At 43.3% G+C, this 17904-nt stretch overlaps 1 protein-coding gene and 1 pseudogene across 1 annotated transcript in view; one reads left to right on the forward strand and one right to left on the reverse strand.

The window, feature by feature from the left end:
- LOC105815869 overlaps positions 1-8062 on the reverse strand; it is a 29649-nt pseudogene extending 21587 nt beyond the window's left edge.
- A 1326-nt stretch (positions 8063-9388) lies between these two features.
- The window catches only part of AIM1 (absent in melanoma 1), a 48882-nt gene continuing 40366 nt past the window's right edge, over positions 9389-17904 (forward strand). The window contains exons 1-2 of the mRNA XM_012651229.1: positions 9389-10600; positions 15276-17616. Coding sequence (XP_012506683.1) covers positions 9933-10600; positions 15276-17616 — 3009 coding nt within the window. The 5' untranslated portion in view covers positions 9389-9932. The remainder of the gene's footprint in view (positions 10601-15275; positions 17617-17904) is intronic.

The raw sequence follows: 17904 nt of genomic DNA on the forward strand, positions 1-17904 counted from the left end.
CATAGGCCACCTTGTGCTTCTCAAAGCATGTTCATGTATATTGTTTCACATGAATTTTCTCAATAACCTGTGTGACAGACGTGCGATTTTTGAGAGCGTAAATGATTTGATCCCTATTTAGTAGTATTCCTGGGTTCTATCATGAAAGCATGCAATCTGCTTATTAATTTGAAAAATATTGCTAGAGAGTCAACAGTTCTTATTATGTTGCTAGAAAGCCAACAATTCTTACTATAAACTACAGGAAACTGAGAAATTTCTGGGCAGTATATATTAATCGGAAAGATAAAAACTGTTCCACTTTCCAGAAATAAATCCACTATTTTTTGCCACACTTTTAAATGTGGTTAAACTGACCTTCAGTTTGAGGTCTCAAGGTCACTAGAAGTCTCAGAGGCAGCCTAGAGTCAGCAGTGTTGCATTGGAAAGACTTGCCCCTTCCTCTTTTCCAATCACCAAGCCCTGGCACTGCCCCTGCCCCACCCCCTGCTGACTCGACTGCTACTTGTGCCTGGTGGGAGGGCAGGTGGGTTGTGTCAGTGTCGCCAAGGCTGCTCCACTTTTTTGTCCCCAACTTATGTCTTATCTCCCTCATATCACTTGTACATGGGTGACCTAACTCAAGTTTAGTCCTTGGTTCTTTATACTTAGATTTGAAGACTTACTGATTTTTTGTGTTTTAAAGTAATTATTCTTGATCTTTGACATGAGTTATTGTGTGAATCATTCTTTTTAAATTGCATAATTAAACTATGGACTTTTTTGGTTGTGAGTCAATAAAAAAGGAACTAATTTGATTACTTCACAATGAACACATTTCCATTTTCCGGTTTGGCTAAACTTTACTCCAATTAGAAACTAACTAGTCGGTAATTTGATTATGTTAATCAGAATAAGCAAACTGTGAGGTAAAGTAAAAAATACTTTCACTACAAATTTCAAACTCCTGTATCTCCTTTTAGTTACACATTGTGCATAAGAAAAAAAATATCTCACCAAATTAGGATTATACATCTCAGCTATAAAGTGAATTAATTCAGCCTGATAGTTATCTTTGTGAGAAAAAGAAAATGTTAGGGAGATCAGTAGATAAACATTCTGGGTTACTGGTTACTCATAATTAGGCACACAGTAAGTATAAGTCAGGATCCCAGCATAGGAAACACAGCACGCTCTACTTGAGTCATTGAGGAAAGTAATGGAGGACTATTCACAAAGTATGGGCAAGGTTTTAAGGAAACTAAGAGGGACTAAAGAAGCTTAAGCTTCAGGGTTCTTCATTCACCTGGCCTCTTCCAAGGCTCTGTCCCTAAATCTGTAACCTAGAATTTTGTGTTCTTTTACTTAAAGAAAGCTCTCAAAATTATATATGCCTCACGCCCTACAAAACTTCATTCTACCCCAAGCAAAGGCTAGTGAGGCAATCCTGGGCTGGCACCTGCTGAGACCCTTTTCCATCTTAGGCCAGAAGCAGCAAGAGGAGGAAGCTACCACTGGAACGTGGAGAGAGAGTGCAGCTGCAGGGGAGGGCTGCCTGACAAAGACTGGCTAAACGCAGCCACACCCAACCCACAGCCTCACTGGGAGATGGAGATATGGGGAAAAATCAGTGCCTCCCACTGGCTGAACCTAGGCAAAGCCAAAGGGCAAGGACGTCAGTTTCTATACTCCATCATGATTTGGGGGCTGGGGCACAGACAAGGGTGTGTGAAAGGTGAGCAAATAGAAATATCCAACTCTGTTTACAGAATTACCTGAATTCTAAACACAGAACTCCATCACAAGAGAGGGTTTATCTGCTGTCTCTCTTACTATATTGCATGGCCTGGGGATAAGCGTGCCATACAGATGTAATGTACTCTATGCAGTCAGTACATTCATAAAAATGGTACATAAATCATATTCTAGTAAATAAAGTCTTATTTTTCTAAGACTACATTGTAACTTCAAATGGGAAAAATTACCAAGCTAGCTTTTAGAAAGCCCGATTTGTGTCTTAGGAAAATCATTTATATTCTTCGGCATGGTTTGCCTCTTTAAGGTAAGGAGAAAATTCTGGCACAAAGTAGACGCTCAATAATTATCGAGGAATGAATGAGTGAATGATCCTACAACTCGAACATACCATGATCTTATCTTTTATCTTCCTTTCTGATTGATCAAGTGTCAGTGGCTTTAATCGATTAGGTTTCACTCTGTCTCTGTCAAAAAGTGAATGACCCAAAGATAATAGTTACCGGAAACTGGGAGTCTGCTTTGTAAAAGAAACTCTTTGGGAGAATGAAAATTTAACTCTTTCATAAATGATGGTTTTCATATTCAATAATGCCTCTTTTCCAGGACACTGTTTAAGCTGGACGTTAAAAAAAATAGTCTATCACTGTTTTTTCAGCCAATCATATACCTTTGATTTTACACAACAGGATGTGATTATTGTTTGGCTTGAAGTGGCAGCATAGGAAAAAAACAAACATTGAGGTGTAAGTAGAGAGACGTGTCATTTGATGTTGAAAGGACATAGAAGAGATTTAAAAAACAGGAGAAAATAGTGAGCAGCAGAGATGGGGTGGGCACTGCAAGTGGTGACAAATATTAGAAATAGCACGGAGTGAGAAAGCCATCCACCCTGGGAGCCTGGCGGGGAGTGATGCTGAAGAGGAAGGCTCTGAAGCCCTGACGTCAAGGATTATCGGTTGCACCATATGAAACTGGGCCGTAGTAGATCAAAAATGGTCAAATGTAGCAGTTTCATATGCTTTTTCATAAGAGGCCTGCCTACTACTGAACAGTGGTATAGCTTGTGGGTCATTTAATGCAAGCATTCACTCATTGTAACATCCCTAGAAGAAATCACTATTATAGCATGAATGTAATAACAGACGTTCATAGTTCTGTCTCTGGAATCATTAAGAAGTAGCTAAATTATATTTAGTATAACTTAGGGAGGGAATTATGTAACATATAATAGAAAAATATTAATTTGAAAAGTTAAAATGAAAAGTTTCAGTGCTTAATATAGCAGTTTACTTATATGAACATTTCATTTCTTCTTTTGCATTGTGTGTGTGTGTGTGTGTTTATTTAGAGTAGGCCATATATTATATATTAGTACAATAATTATCAAAAAGAAAACACAAAATGGAGAGGTGGGGAGGATAGTTAATTTATTTTAAATGCTTATTTCAAATCTAGGTCTGTAGTATCAGGAATTTGTATCTGGATCCTTACATTTAACTTCACCTGTCTGGTGTTTCTGATACTGAGATGATACTCAGACATAGACATATACTTATCATGGGAAAATGTGATTTTAACTTTAATTCTAAAAGTCTTCAGAATGAACATCCTGGAAGTTAGAACAAAAGAGCGATGTCTCCTTAAGAAAGTCTTTCTTGCTTTTTGTGTTTCTCCCAAAGTAACTCTGCCACAGATTTTCTATCCAGCTGTGGCTGTTTCTTTTTTCTCCCCCTTCCCCACTCCCCATCTTTGGGTTTTATTTAGCTGTCACGTGGTTCTAAAGTATTTCTTACTTTTATTGAACAGAATTTTCTGATCCCATTTTTACTTTTAAACATTGAAGGGTAAAGTAGCCTAGATTCCTAAATTTTTAAGCCACACAACTAAAACACTAAAACTATTCTTTAAAAAAAATCTATTCAGAAAAAAAAGTTCCTCACCAGCACAAACACACATATACACATGCTGTAAATAAGCAACATGGCCAATCGTATCATTTACAATAATCTCTGATTGGCTCTTCCTCTTACGGCTGAAAAGCTAAGGTATCTTCGAGAAATCAACAAAGTGAGCTCTTAGGGAATCACAAGTGCTTAGGAAAAAAAAGAGTTACTTTTGTATATTGATAACCACATGTCAGAGGAATGCACAGGTGAGTACATGTACAAAGATCTTGATCTGCTTTCCCGACTCAGACTTGGGCTGGGGGCCAGGAGTAAACCTGAAGAAATCAAAATTTGTGTGCCAGTAGCTCCACTAAGGTGCAGAATGCTCACATGGGCTGAATAAAGCTGCAAAGTCTTGACCACACTAGGTCTTGGGCAGAAAAGATTTTCATTCTGTTTTGTTTAGACTCGTGTTTCTAGTTATCTCCAAGAGTGTTGAAAACGCCCTCTTGAAAGGGAAGAGGGATGCTACTAATTCTTTAGTAGCAGCAAATACTTTATGTCTGTCTCTAGCTGTAAATCCCTGTGCTAACTTTGGGAATGCAGACAGGACATTTTTCCTGCTCTTGAGGGACTTACATTCTACTAAGGAATGAAAAGGTGGGAAACATATGATTTATTTTTAAACAGTATGTTATTTACATTTTCAAATAATATGCTCAACATATTTTTCTTTAATCTTCAAACATGATTTCAGGTGAAATACTTCTAAATTGAAAGCAATGACTCCAATTGGTAATCTGAAAAAAATTGCAATAAATATACTATTTTGCCTGTTATTAATATGTCCAGACATTTTGGACATACTGTAGTTTTTTGTTTTTTGTTTTTTTTTTTATTTTTCTGTGAGACGGAGTCTCACTCTGTTGCCCGGGCTAGAGTGCCATGGCATCAGCCTAGCTCACAGCAACCTCAAACTCCTGGGCTCAAGCAATCCTACTGCCTCAGCCTCCCGAGTAGCTGGGACTACAGGCATGCACCACTATGCCCGGCTAATTTTTTCTATGTATTTTTATTGTCCAGCTAATTTCTTTCTATTTTTTTAGTAGACACAGGGTCTCGCTCTTGCTCAGGCTGGTCTCGAACTCCTGAGCTCAAATGATCCTCCCGCCTCCATCCCCCAGAGTGCTAGGATTACAGGCGTGAGCCACCACACCTGGCGACATCCTGTAGTTTATATTAATGATTTATCCTGTATGTCCTGGACTTTTGCTCTCCATTAGTTAGAAGATAACACAGATCTCTGAAATTATATATAACAGTGCTAAGTAACATTTACTAAGTGGTATCTGCTGATAGCAGGTGTTGCCAAACCACAAAGATTGAGAATCACAGAACAGCACTGCAGCCAGTGCTGCCTGGGCCTCTACACATTGCTGGAGGACCATCTTGTCATGGATGCTCACATATGCCCCTTAATGAGCCACATTTAATATGGCTCAACAAGAATACTCTAAAACAGGTCCTAGCACAGATCCCATGGACCACCTGTAAAATAATCCTATCATGGACTGCTGCATCCCAGTTGGGCATGGGTGATGGGGGGTGCCAAATGCAGGTTCTGCACAGTGAGGTGTGCAGGCCGCCTTAAGTAAGGTGGGCAGAAAGTGCATGGTAACAAGATAAATACAAAAGAGGTTCCTAGATTGCATGTGCTCTGAGAACCCTCAGGCCCCCGCTCAGGCCTGGAGGAGAGCTGGGGTGAGTCTGGGGGAGCATGAAGAAGCCTGATGGGCCCCCGCAACCTCTTTGCAAAACAGTCCCCTTCCTAACAGATTATCATCAAGGCTGAGGGACAAGGTGCTGGGTCTGTGGCCTTCCATCCTAGGTTTAAGACTCTGAACCCAAAGGCTCAAACCTACGAAGGTGCCTACTAACACTCTCTGATGACTCCGAGATCACCTGGTTTTCTGTTCTCCATCTGCCACACTTCCTCCCTGAGCACTGGAAAGAAACAATCCCTAGCTGAAAAGAAATGTGTATCCTATTTAGGAAGGGGTGTTCCTCAAAGATGTGGCTGAGGACTTTACTCAGGAGGCATGGAGCATTCTGAGCACTGCTCAGATGATCCTGTTGGGAGACATGATCTTGCACATCCACAGGGATCTGGTCCCTAGGGGGAAGACTGCATTCCCCTGTAAATGGAGTCTATCCTTTGAAATGACATGGATCCCTCCCTTAGCAACTACGAAATGCGTATCCAAGCCAGATGGACTGTGCCACACACTGCATTTCTGCTCTTTATTTCCCAGGGAAAATCTCTATTTTTTGTAAAAGGCAAAAGATTTATATGATCTGAAGAGAAACCAGATGATGAAAATCTCTATTTTTAAAGCAACTTTATTAAGCTATAATTATACCCATATTAAGTGTACATTTGATGAGTTTTGAAAGATATATACATGTGTAACTATCATCATAATCAAGACATAGAGCATTTGCTTTATCCCCCAAAGTTCATTAGTGCCTCTTCCCAATCACATGCCCTCAACCCTTGCCACCCCCTGCCTCCACCCTCAGGCAACCACTGATCTAGTATCATAGGTTAGATTTGCATTGTCTAGAATGTCATATAAATGTAAACATGCAGTATGTAATATTTGGAGTCTGGCTTCTTCCACTTGGCATGCTTTTGAGATTTTTCCATGTGGTTACATGTTTCAGAAGTCTGTTAGTAGTATTCTGTTGTATGGATGTACCACAATTTGTTTATCCATTCACCAGTTGGTGGGTGTTTGAGTTGTTTCCAGTTTCTGGCTATTATGAATGAAGCTACTATGAACATTCATGTATAAACAAATAAAACTCTGGAATTCTGGTTTCAACAGAACAGTCTGGTGAGTGATAAACAGGCTGCCCCTCTCAGGGGAGGAGGAGTCAAGCAGTTGAGACAAGTAGAGGGACAAACATTTTTTGAAAAATGCAGCCAGAGCCGAAACTGACAAAAATGCATGTACTGAGCACGGGAGGACTGCTGACCCGGCATCTTCACTGCATGGGAAAACGGATTGCAATATCATTGGCAGGATGGAATAATATGTACCCTTAGTTGTTTTATTTTGACAGGGACTGGAATTGAGCCAAGAGACTCAAACCTATTTTCCTGGCTACTTCTTCAGGATACGTTTGAAGGCCTGTCCAGGCAGCAGAGACAAAGAGCTCTGTATCAGAGTCAGACAGACTTTACTGGCTGTGGGGCCTTGGACAGAGATAAGTCACCTTGGCAAACGGGCATGAAAAGACTGCCTACCTTAAGGGCTGCTGGGAGGATAAAATGAGAATCTACATAAAGCACTTAGCAAGGCTCTGGTGCCTAAGGATGGCTCAGTAAACATGTATTATGACTTAAAAATCATGTGACACCTTTGATTTGTAGAAAAAGAATCCAAATGTTTCATTAGAATATTTTAATGTATTTTTTCTTAATCACACCGCGAATTCTTTCTATTAATATATTATTTATATAACCACTGAAGAATTGAATTAATCAAAATCTGGTTAGATTTTTAGAAACATAGCACCTTAGTCACAAAAGCTCCAAGTGGCTGCACTTAGTCCCTCTCTCAGCAGCAGCTGTCTGGTCCGAAAGCTCCCACAGGTGCTTCTCAGACTAGATTTGCCTCAGGAGTTTGTGAGCAAATCTGATTCATGAGCACCTTCTCAGCTCTGACTCTGGGGGTGTGTGGCCTGGTGCCCGCTGAACCTCCGAGTCCTCTAAAAGGGGCTGGGTGGTGGAGTGGAAGGAGCATGGGCTGGAAGGGGAGGACTTGGGTTTGAATTCTGACTTTATTGTCCCTCTCCCTCCCCCACTTTGTTTCTGTCTTTATGGTCCGAGCTTGCTTTCCTCATCTCTGCTGTGGGGTAACAGCATTACCTCAGGAGGCTGCAGCAGGATTACACAATATTATTAATACAGTGCCAGGACTGTTTCAACAAATGCTTGTTGACGCTGTTAATTTCACGCGCTATCTTACCCTCTTTCCTATTTCCCATCTCCAAAGTCCACCGGCTGCATGTAACCCAAATGAAATGGAGCTACTTTAAAGAGTAATTGGGAAATCTCCCAGCAGATAGTCGACATTGTTCTGAATGTTCCCCTTCCAGGAAAGGTGGGACTCTTTTATGTCTTACCAGGGCTCCAGCTAGCACCTGGGTTTTGAGTGTGAACGTTAAGTCCTAAGGCATTGTAGCCGCAGGTTTGGGCCTAGTTTCTGTGGAGTCGGTTACCTGGAATGCGCTCCCGTCCCCCAGGAGCCCAGCTGTGCCCGCCGCGCCCGCTCCCGCCTTTCCCAGGCCCGCCTCCTGCTCCTCCTGCCCACCCCTTGGCCCCTCACCTACCCTTTCGTGCGCCCGCAAACCCTGCGCGCCGCCGCGCCCATTGGCGGGTTCGCTTTTATTGATTTGTTCTGAGCTCTCCCCTGGCTTCCGGCGCGGACACCAGGTGCGAGCCGTTTTGCTCTAGGCGATGTAAGAAGCGTGGGTTGCCCGCTTCCCGGCACCCGTGCGGGTCGTTAGCGGCCGGCCCAAGGGCTCTCGCCCGTGGGCCGTGGGCGGCGTGGACAGAGCCCCGCGCGCTCCCGGGCCCGAAGGAGGGTGTGCGAAGGCGGTAGCCCCTGCATCTTCGCGGCTGCCGTCGCGCGCCCCTCCCTACTCACGCTCCTGAGGAGCCTCCGGGGCGAGCCCAGAGTCGCGGCGTGGGTTCGCGGGGGACCCGCGGGCGTTTGAACGCTCGCGCGCTTCGCCCATTGGAGGTCGGGTGAAGGCGGGGCCGAGGTGCAACCTCCGAGTTTTCTTTGTTTGGGGTTTGCAAGTACTGTATGTTGGCTTCTTAACGTTCTCGAGGAGAAGGCTGCTAGTACCGCTTTTTCTCGTACTCCTCTACTCCTTCAAAAAGAAAGGGCGGTGTTTCAGAAAAAAATTCCGCCTTAAGACACTTTAGTGTGTTTAGTACTCTGTGGTCACGCCTAGCTGTTTTGCAATTGCATCTTGAGGAAGGAGGTAAAAAGCAAAAGCTAGAGAGAACTGGGAGTTGTTTGTTTTGCATATGTGATTCCTTGGACCTTTCAAATTTTCCTCAAAAAAAAAAAAGATTGTAGTTAAAGGAAATGTTATTCTAAGTAGTGCCCCAGAAACTTACGTGTTTAAGAGAAATTTAAAACTTAAGACTAGAGTTTATTTTGTTGGAATGAATGTAATAAAGACACAATTTCTCATTTTCATTTAGAAACTGGTCTATTATTTTGGCTTGTAGTTCTGCACTATGCTACTAAAGGGGAAACACCAGATTCTCAAATATTCCCATCCCCTTTTCTTTTTCAGTCCAGAGCACAACTACCAGATGAGAACAGAAGGAAGCCAGTTTTGGGGAAACTTGGCACTCTATTCGCGACAGGAAGGAGAAGGAACACCAGGACCGGTCTAGAGAGTCCCATCAGCTCAAATGCCAAATCAGTCTCTCCCAAAGATGTAACCTCTTCTAAACTCCCTGAAAGAGAGAATGAGAAGAGTAAATCTCAGAGCAGCCAACCAAAGCAAACGGACAGGAGCGAGGAGGGCTCCCCACAAGAGAGACCCCAAGAGGCAGAAGGCGAGCACTCGGAGAACTGCGTCCAGGCGTTGCCCCCTGAGGCTGAGCTGTCACCTTGTTCTAGCAGCAGTGCAGCGGCTGCGGCTGTGCAGCAGTGCCATGAAAGTGATTCACCCCAATTAGAACCTCTGGAGGCAGAGGGAGAGACTTTCCCAGATGCCACCACCGCTGCCAAGCAGCTGCATTCCTCGCCAGGGAATTCCTCCAGGCAAGAGGACTTAGAGACACCCGCCCGCAGTCTGGGGGAGGACGCTTTGCTGGGCTCTGGCCGCGAACAGGAGACTTCCCGGGGTGCGAGAGGTGTGCCGGGGTCGCCCACCCAGGAGCGGCCGGCAGGAGGACTAAGCGAGGCCCCTGACGGAGTCCCCAGCCTGTGTGCCGAAGGAGGCTCTCCGGGGCCCCTAGACGCGCGCAGCCAGCCCCCCGAGGACGCATCTGCTCCGACAGGTGACTCTGCAGCCGAGGGCGCGGAGAATAGGGGCGGCACGGGGCAGGCCAACGGCACAGCCCGGCCCGAAAAGCGCGATTCCCAGCCGGGCGACCGCGCTCATCCCGCCAAAGTGTTGACTCTGGACATCTACTTGAGTAAGACTGAAGTGGAGCAGGTGGACGAGCCGGTCGTGATTACTGCCAGGGCAGAAGATTGCGGCGACTGGGACGACATGGAGAAGAGGTCGAGCGGTCGCAGGTCGGGGAGGCGGAGGAAGTCGCAGAAATCCACCGACTCCCCCGGTGCAGACGCCGAGCTACCCGAGAGCACGGCGAGGGACGACGCGGTGTTCGACGACGAGGTGGCGCCAAACCCGGCCACCGACAGCGTCTCCGGCGAAAAGAAAGTGAAATCTCCGCGGGCGGCCTCCGACGGGGGCGTTGCCTGCGCCGCGAGCGCGGAGTCCAAACCCAGCCCCGGCCCCAGAGGGCAGCTCCGAGGGGAGTCGGAGCGGAGCAAACAGCCGCTCCCGACCTCGTCCCCCACCAAGCGGAAGGGCAGGAGCCGCGCCCCCGAGGCCGTGCCCTCCCCGCCCGCCGGCGGCCTGCGGGCTCCGGGCAGGGAGTCCCAAGGCACCAAGGGCGCGGCGGCCGAGAGCGGGGAGGAGGCTCGGGTCGCCCCCCGCGAGCTCACAGTCCGGAGCAGCTCGCTGCTGCCGGAGATCAAGCCCGAGCACAAGCGGGGCCCGCTGCCCAACCACTTCGACGGCCGGGCGGAGGGAGGTCGAAGCAAAGAGCTGGGCAGATCGGCAGGAGCCTCTGGAGCTGCTGACGCCGACGGCTGGAAGCCCAGGAACCATTTCGGTGCGGGCAGGTCGACGGTGACTACCAAAGTGACCCTGTAAGTAGCTGCGGAAGACGTGCTGGGGGGCCGCTCTGAGAGCCTCGGGGTCTTCCCATTTGTGGAAGAAATGACTGTGCAAGAATTTCCCCCATGTGTTGAACTAGTGAAGGGCCAGTTTACACAGTTAACAGTTACACATGTGGCCGCCTCCTCGGTTAATTCATGTTTTAATATATGATTTAAGTAAAAATAGGATATCCCTTGAGGCCCAGTGTTTACGTATAGAAAAAAGACTTCATGGCTTGTTATGAGTTTATTCTGTTTTTCAGAATTGTACGTGTGTGTTCCAGAGTAGGACGTCCTTAAAACACACATGCAGTGAATTTCAAAACTTGGAGCAAACCCTGATACATACGTATGTTCTGTATGACCCAGTAGCTTTGACATGTGTGAGTTTAAGAGAATTCACAGAACCTTTTATGGAACTTAGTGCATTATTGGCCTAAAGTTGAAAAAAAAAAACAAACCAAAATACAAGTATCTTGGTTGCTTCTTCCCCTTTATAATGTTAGGGAATCTGGTGATATTTTTGCTTCCAGGTTGAAAAGTAGTTTCAAGTTACTGAAATGGAGAAAGATCAGTGTTCTTACTGGAAGATTATTTGCTAAGTGATAGGACATAAAACAACAGACTGTGACTACTTACTGTTAAGTTTATTGATTTTACAAATATTTATTGAGTACCTTCTCTACGTGGTATTGTGCTGGGTACTATGGCGGGGGGAAGAAGACTACAACTATGATTCAACTATTGCCCTTGAAAATTTTATGGTCCCTTCTGGCACATAAGGAACACACAAATCAAATAACAATATGAGGTGTGATATCTGATTAAACTGCCAAATGGATGTTACCATCTGTAAAGGCTGGGGAAGTGGAAGAGAGGAAGAATCACTGTACCCTGATGATAAATGTCATTTGTGTAGGTGGACAGGACAGGGAGGGCGCTCTATAAAACTGTTGACGGCACTCCTGCTCCCCATTCACCAATTAGCACAGGTGAAAATGATTAAACTCTTACCGTTTTTCCTGCATTCACACATGTGAATTTAACAAATGTTAATAGATCTGGTATTTTCACAATATTATCATTCTTGAACTAAATGGTTTCTTCTATTTGATTTCTTGGATAGTAAGCTTCAGAGTAGGAGGTCTGTTTGGTAAACACTTGAGAGGAAAATGTGCTTAATGAATAACTTGAACTACCTCAACAGCTGCCAACCCAGAAACCTTTGATAGAGTCAGCTATTTATTCTGCCATGGTAGCATTGTAGAAATAACCTGAGTGTATGATGCCCATTATTTGTAGAAGACCAGTGTGATTGAACACTGAAACCTCCTAAGTGTGAGCCTTAGAGAAACGTTGCTGTGTACCTAACTAAGGACGCTTCACCTGTTTCCAATCAGAAGACACCAGTAGAAAAACCAGAAACCTGTTAAGGAGTAGGGTAAACAGGGAAGATGATCTTACCGTGAAACGCTGTTTCCTGTAGTAGAACTAAATGAAATGTTTCTTTTTCAATTCTGACTATTTTCTACCTAAAAATCTTCTTTACCACTCAGTTTATTTAATTTTGTTTTGCACAGTGCCTTACACATGGTGAACTGGCAAATTATTGAAATGGAAAATTAATAATTCTTTCTAGTCCTTTGACCTATTTCTGATGGGTTTTTTCAGACCCTTTAATTCTTCCTATGACTATATTGCAAGTAAAAATGTTAATCAGATTATTTTTTAAAACAATTTGAGACAGAAGAGTTACAAAGCTATTTCATATTTCCTGAAAGACAGTGATTGTGAAGCAGCATGTTTCTTTATGCAAACTGTTAGAAAAATTATTCCTTCAGGTTCTCTACCAAGTGCTGAATGTTGAAATTCTTAAAATGGTACATTTAGAATAAGGAGAATTTCCCTCTTATAACTATAGCTTTTTAGACTCCAGATTATTTTCCCCTGTTTCATTATAATGAAGGCATTACAACATGAATTATAGGAGCCTTCCTTTTAATCAGTCTAAACTAGGTTAATTGTAGTGACTCTTGGTAGCAGAACTTAATAGCACAGAAAGTTTGGTTGTAAAATGTATTTTGATCTTGGTGTAAATCTTTCATGTGCAGATATGTGTTTCCTGCCCTTAAGGTAGCTTGTTGGCTAACCTGTACCATTTTTCATTTACATCATAAGATACACTTTGATGTTTGAATTGAATAGTTCTTGAGCTGATTAGTGAGAATTTTTAAAAAGTATATTCTCTGATATGAGACCATCTCTCATTAACTGATAGTATATGTAAGCTCTTTATCTAATCATCTCACTGATTTTATACTTTAATCTTTAAGGAAATGCTTATAAGTTCAACATGCTTTCAAATTTAAGATATGGGCCTCTGTAATAAGGGAGGCTAGGTATCTTATGGAGATATTGGGGAAAGCAATGCCTGGGAGAAATTTATGAGCATAGATTGAATTTAGTATTTACATAAAATTTAAGAAGATGAATATAGGCCAGGTGAGGTGGCTCACACCTGTAATCCTAGCACTCTGGGAGTCTGAGGCTGGAGGATTGCTTGAGGCCAGGAGTTTGAGACCAGCCTGAGCAAGAGCGAAACCCGGTCTCTACAAAAAAATGGAAAAATTAGCTGGGCACAGTGGTGTACTCCTATAGTCCTAACTACTCAGGAGGCTGAGACAAGAGGATTGCTTGGGCCTAGGAGTGTGAGGTTGCAGTGAGCTATGATTGTGCCACTGCATTCTAGCCGGGGCAACAGAGTGAGATCCTGTCTTAAAAAAAGAAAAAAAAAGATACGAATTCTCAGTGCTGCTTTTGGAGAGACTTGATGATAACTAGCCCAGTCTTCCCATTTTAACCAGAAAGTATCTTACCTGAAGTCATACTGCTTGTCCCTTCCAGAAGCTCATCAGGCCTAGCCTCCTTGAAGGCCGAGTCCATGCGGGAGACAGCATCAGATTTCAGCGCTTCTCTACTTTTGTGTTCTTATTATCAAGGTGGACTCTAAAGTCTGATTACTTTCTTATAGAACTCATGATAATTCGTTGACTCTTTAAATGATAAAGATGGAAAGAACCAGAGGAGCTTATTCAGGCGAGTCTAGTCTGGCCCCATCTGGGAAAGCAGAATAGTGTAGTGGTCAGGAGCATGGCACCTGAAACCAGAGTACCTGGCTTCAAATTGTGGCCTGTCACTCACTGGCTGTGTGGCCTCAGGCAAGTTACTTCTCTAAGCCTCAACTTCCTCATCTTAAAATAGAACGTATAAAGTTGTGTGTTAGGTAAGCCATAGGAGGCATTGCTCAAATGCTTGGCAGTCAGTGGCTGTTGGTGGTTATTATTTATCTCTCCCATTTTATAAACTACTAGACCAGTGGTTTAGATTTTTTTTTTTTTTTTAAGCTTTGGAAGCCTTTCTTCTGGCCAAGCTTATATAGAAGCAATATATAACGCAGATAAGTAGGAGTGATTCTGGTTGAAAGGAGGGTGCACAGCCCGATCCTTTAGTCCCCACTATCCCCAACCGCAGCCCTTGAAGAGAACACCAAGGATTCCTTTGACCATAATTTGGGGCCAGGTGGGGGGGGTGGATAAAAATAACTCAGTTCTAAACCATATAGTTTTTTCATAGATAGAGAAGGTAGAGTCCAGAAAGGGAAAGTAACTTACCAAGTTCACACAGATAATTCACATGAAAGCCAGAACCAGAGCCAGAGAGTGCCAAACAGAGCACATTTTGTTGCTCTGAAAGAAAGCACTGTGTACATTCAAAGACTTATTATTTCCATCAGGGGGTAATTATACCCAAGAGATGTGACACAGAGAGGAGACTCTCTTTGCCCAAGAAGTGGTGACAAAACCAACAATTAATTGATAAGTAAATTATGGTACAAACCTGATGGACTTTTATGCAGCTTTAAGAAAACTTTTCAAACAATTTTTTTAGTATCCTGAAAAATGTTACCTACAAGGTTAAATCATCTTATTGCTTAAAAAAAGGTAAGACACCAAACTCTATGAACAGAATAATCTATGATCTGTTACAAATATTTAATTATGTGTGTAAGACTGGAAATGTACTAAAATTTTAACAAGGATATTCTCCGGTAGGATTATGAGGTTTTGTTTGATATTTTCCAAATTTTCTACAGCAAACACACTAATATAATCAGAGAAAAATCTTATGGGGGAAGGATGAAAGGAATAAAGTATCCAAAGAGGTCAATAATAGATGGGTATTTTTTATAATCTAGGCTTTTGAGATAATGTAAAAAAAGTTATGATAAAATTAAAATACATAATATTGGGGAAATTATTTACATATTTAAATTATGGGAATGCATTAAATATTTAAATATGTTCTAATGTTCTTCAGGCCCTGAAATGTCTTCCAACTTTTATGCCAAGCACTGTGCATACATATTAGGTGCTCAATAAACTTGTTAATGCCTCATCCCTAGAATTACTTAGCTATATAATCTTGTCATCCCTCATACAAGCAAAATATCTATTAAAAATGGTTGATAGCATACTTAGGATTGTTTAAAAATAGTTTCATTAAAAAACAAATATGTACGAGGAAGATGTTTTGTAATAAATTGGTTTGTGTGCCCCACTTTTTAAAACTAGGTCAATAACTTTATCTTACTGCTTTTTTCTCATAGCCCTGCCAAGCCCAAACATGTGGAACTAAATCTTAAAACCCCTAAGAATCCTGACAGCTTGGGAAGTGAACATAATCCATTTAGCCAGCCAGTTCATAAAGGAAACACTGCCACTAAAATCTCCTTATTTGAAAACAAACGGGCAAATAATAGCCCAAGACACACTGACATTCGAGGCACAAGGAACACGCCTGCCGCTAATAAAACATTTGTTGGAAGGGCAAAGCTGAATTTAGCTAAAAAAGCCAAAGAGATGGAGCAACCTGAGAAGAAAGTAATGCCAAACAGTCACCAGAACAGTGTGCTGGTGAAGGAAACCTCTGCAGAAGCCAAAGTTCCTCTCGCTGAAGAAGAGATTCTGCCAGCAACCGGAGGAATGAAAGCAGTGCCTGCTGAGGATCAAGCTCTTGGTTCTCAGCCTAACCAAGGTGATAAAGCAGATGTGCAAACAGATGCTGGCTGTCCTTCAGAACCAGTGGCTACTGCTCTGATTCCTGTCAAGGACCATGAGCTCTTAAGAGAGGATGACTCAAAGACTGCTGACAGCAAAAGACGTGTTCTTGAAAATATGACTGATATAGCACAAGATGTCTCCACCATCGTTAATACCAAAGATTTACCTCCAACAGCCTTACCAAAGCCACAGGATGAATTTTCTGACTCACAGCCCCCAGCGGAGTCATCTAATGGGCCTTCTCTCTCGCTGTCCACACCCATTCCTGTGGATGTTCCCAAAGACTCCTGTGTTCAGTCTCGCATAAGCAATCTTCCATGCACTGATCTAAAAGTGTCAGAAAACCGTGAAGGATGTATTTTGCCTGTGTCTCATCAGAGTAATGAGAAAATGCCACTCTCCAAACCTGGAGGAGAAACAAGCCTGCCTTTGTCCGCAGAGCCCAGTCCGGAGGCTGTGGGAAGTGAGTGTCCATCCAAGGTCCTAGTCCAGGTCAGGTCTTTCGTGCTCCCCGTGGAGAGCACCCAGGACGTGAGCTCCCACATCATCTCAGATAGCTCTGAAGTTAGAGAAATGCAGTTGCCAAGTTGTCACAATAATGAACTTGAGGTGGTTTCCGTTGCAAGTTGTGCTCCCCAGCAAGAGGAAGTAGTGGGCCATAAGAGCACATCACCCAAACACACTCATTGCCAAGCAGAACATGTGGCCAAATCTGCCCTGCAAGTCATGCCGTCAGAATCAGAGAGAACTCTGCCCATTCAGGCGCAAAGTCAGGGCAACAAAACACCCCTGGCGTCTGAATCCAGTCCTGCCAACTCTCCCAACAGCAGAAATCATTTAGAAACTGCTCAAAAGTCAGATCAGAATGTTGTGAATGGCCAAGGTAGCCCTGCCAGTCTTTTGAATGTTTCTGCTGATAGTGATGATAGTGTATTCGATTCTTCTTCTGATATGGAAAAATTCACTGAAATTATAAAAAAGATGGATAGCGCAGTTTGTGTGCCCCAGAAGAAAAAGAAGGCCAGGGTGCCCAACTCTCCCGCCCCTCACTTTGCCATGCCTCCGATTCATGAAGACAATTTAGAAAAGGTGTTTGATCCCAACGTGTTTACCTTTGGTTTGGGGAAGAAGAAGGAAAGCCAATCAGAAATGTCACCGGCTTTACATTTGATACAGAACCTTGACACAAAATCCAAACTGAGACCCAAACGTGCATCTACCGAACAGAGTATTCTCTTCAAGTCCTTGCACACTAACCCTAATGGGAAAAATGAAACTGTGGTGACTCCAGAAATAAATGACAAAGAGAACAGGGACATCACAAATGGTGGAGTTAAGAGATCGAGGCTAGAAAAAAGTGCGCTTTTTTCAAGCTTGTTGTCTTCCCTGCCACAAGACAAAATCTTTTCTCCCTCTGTGACATCAGTCAATACTATGACCACAACTTTCAGCACTTCTCAGAACGGTTCCCTATCTCAGTCTTCAGTGCCACAGCCTATGGCTGAGGGTGCCCCGCCCTGCGGTTCGAACAAACAACAGCCAAATCTTCCACCCAACAACTCCTTGAAGGTCTTCAACTTCGACTCATCAAATACGTCTCATTCAGGTTTGAAAAGTCCAAGCCACATGGAAAAATCCCTGCAAAAAGAGGAAACCAAAGAAGATCTAGATTCACGAAGCAGCCTACTCTTGCCAGAAACTAAATTTTCTGAATTTTCAAAGCTGAAGAATAATGACAATATGGAAAAGGCTAATCATATTGAAAGTGTTTTAAAATCAAACTTGCCAAACTATGGAAATAGCGACACCGACTTCGTGGGTCTTTTCAAATCAAGCCGGTTTGACCCAAGCATTTCTTTTTCTGGAATGTCATTATCAGATACAATGGTAAGTAACTGCATATGATCATTTATTTGGGGTATTTATAAAGCAAGGGGAGGGTTGAGGAGTAACTCATGTTATTCGTTTAGAAATGGCTATGCATATGTACAATAGTCTTCTATTTAGTCATCACATATTTGAAAACCTGCTATGTACAAGGGTCCTGTGAGGGGCCAGGCAAAAAGGTATTAAGATTCTTCTCTCAAGGCATTTGTAGTCTAGCAGGGAGATTAAGCTACAAATATTTTAAGGCACCTGTGAATTTGTATGTTGTATTATGAAAGGTATAGATAA

This window comes from Propithecus coquereli, unplaced genomic scaffold (assembly GCF_000956105.1).
Source record: "Propithecus coquereli isolate 6110/MARCELLA unplaced genomic scaffold, Pcoq_1.0 Scaffold35, whole genome shotgun sequence".
In the NCBI taxonomy this organism is placed as follows: domain Eukaryota; kingdom Metazoa; phylum Chordata; class Mammalia; order Primates; family Indriidae; genus Propithecus; species Propithecus coquereli.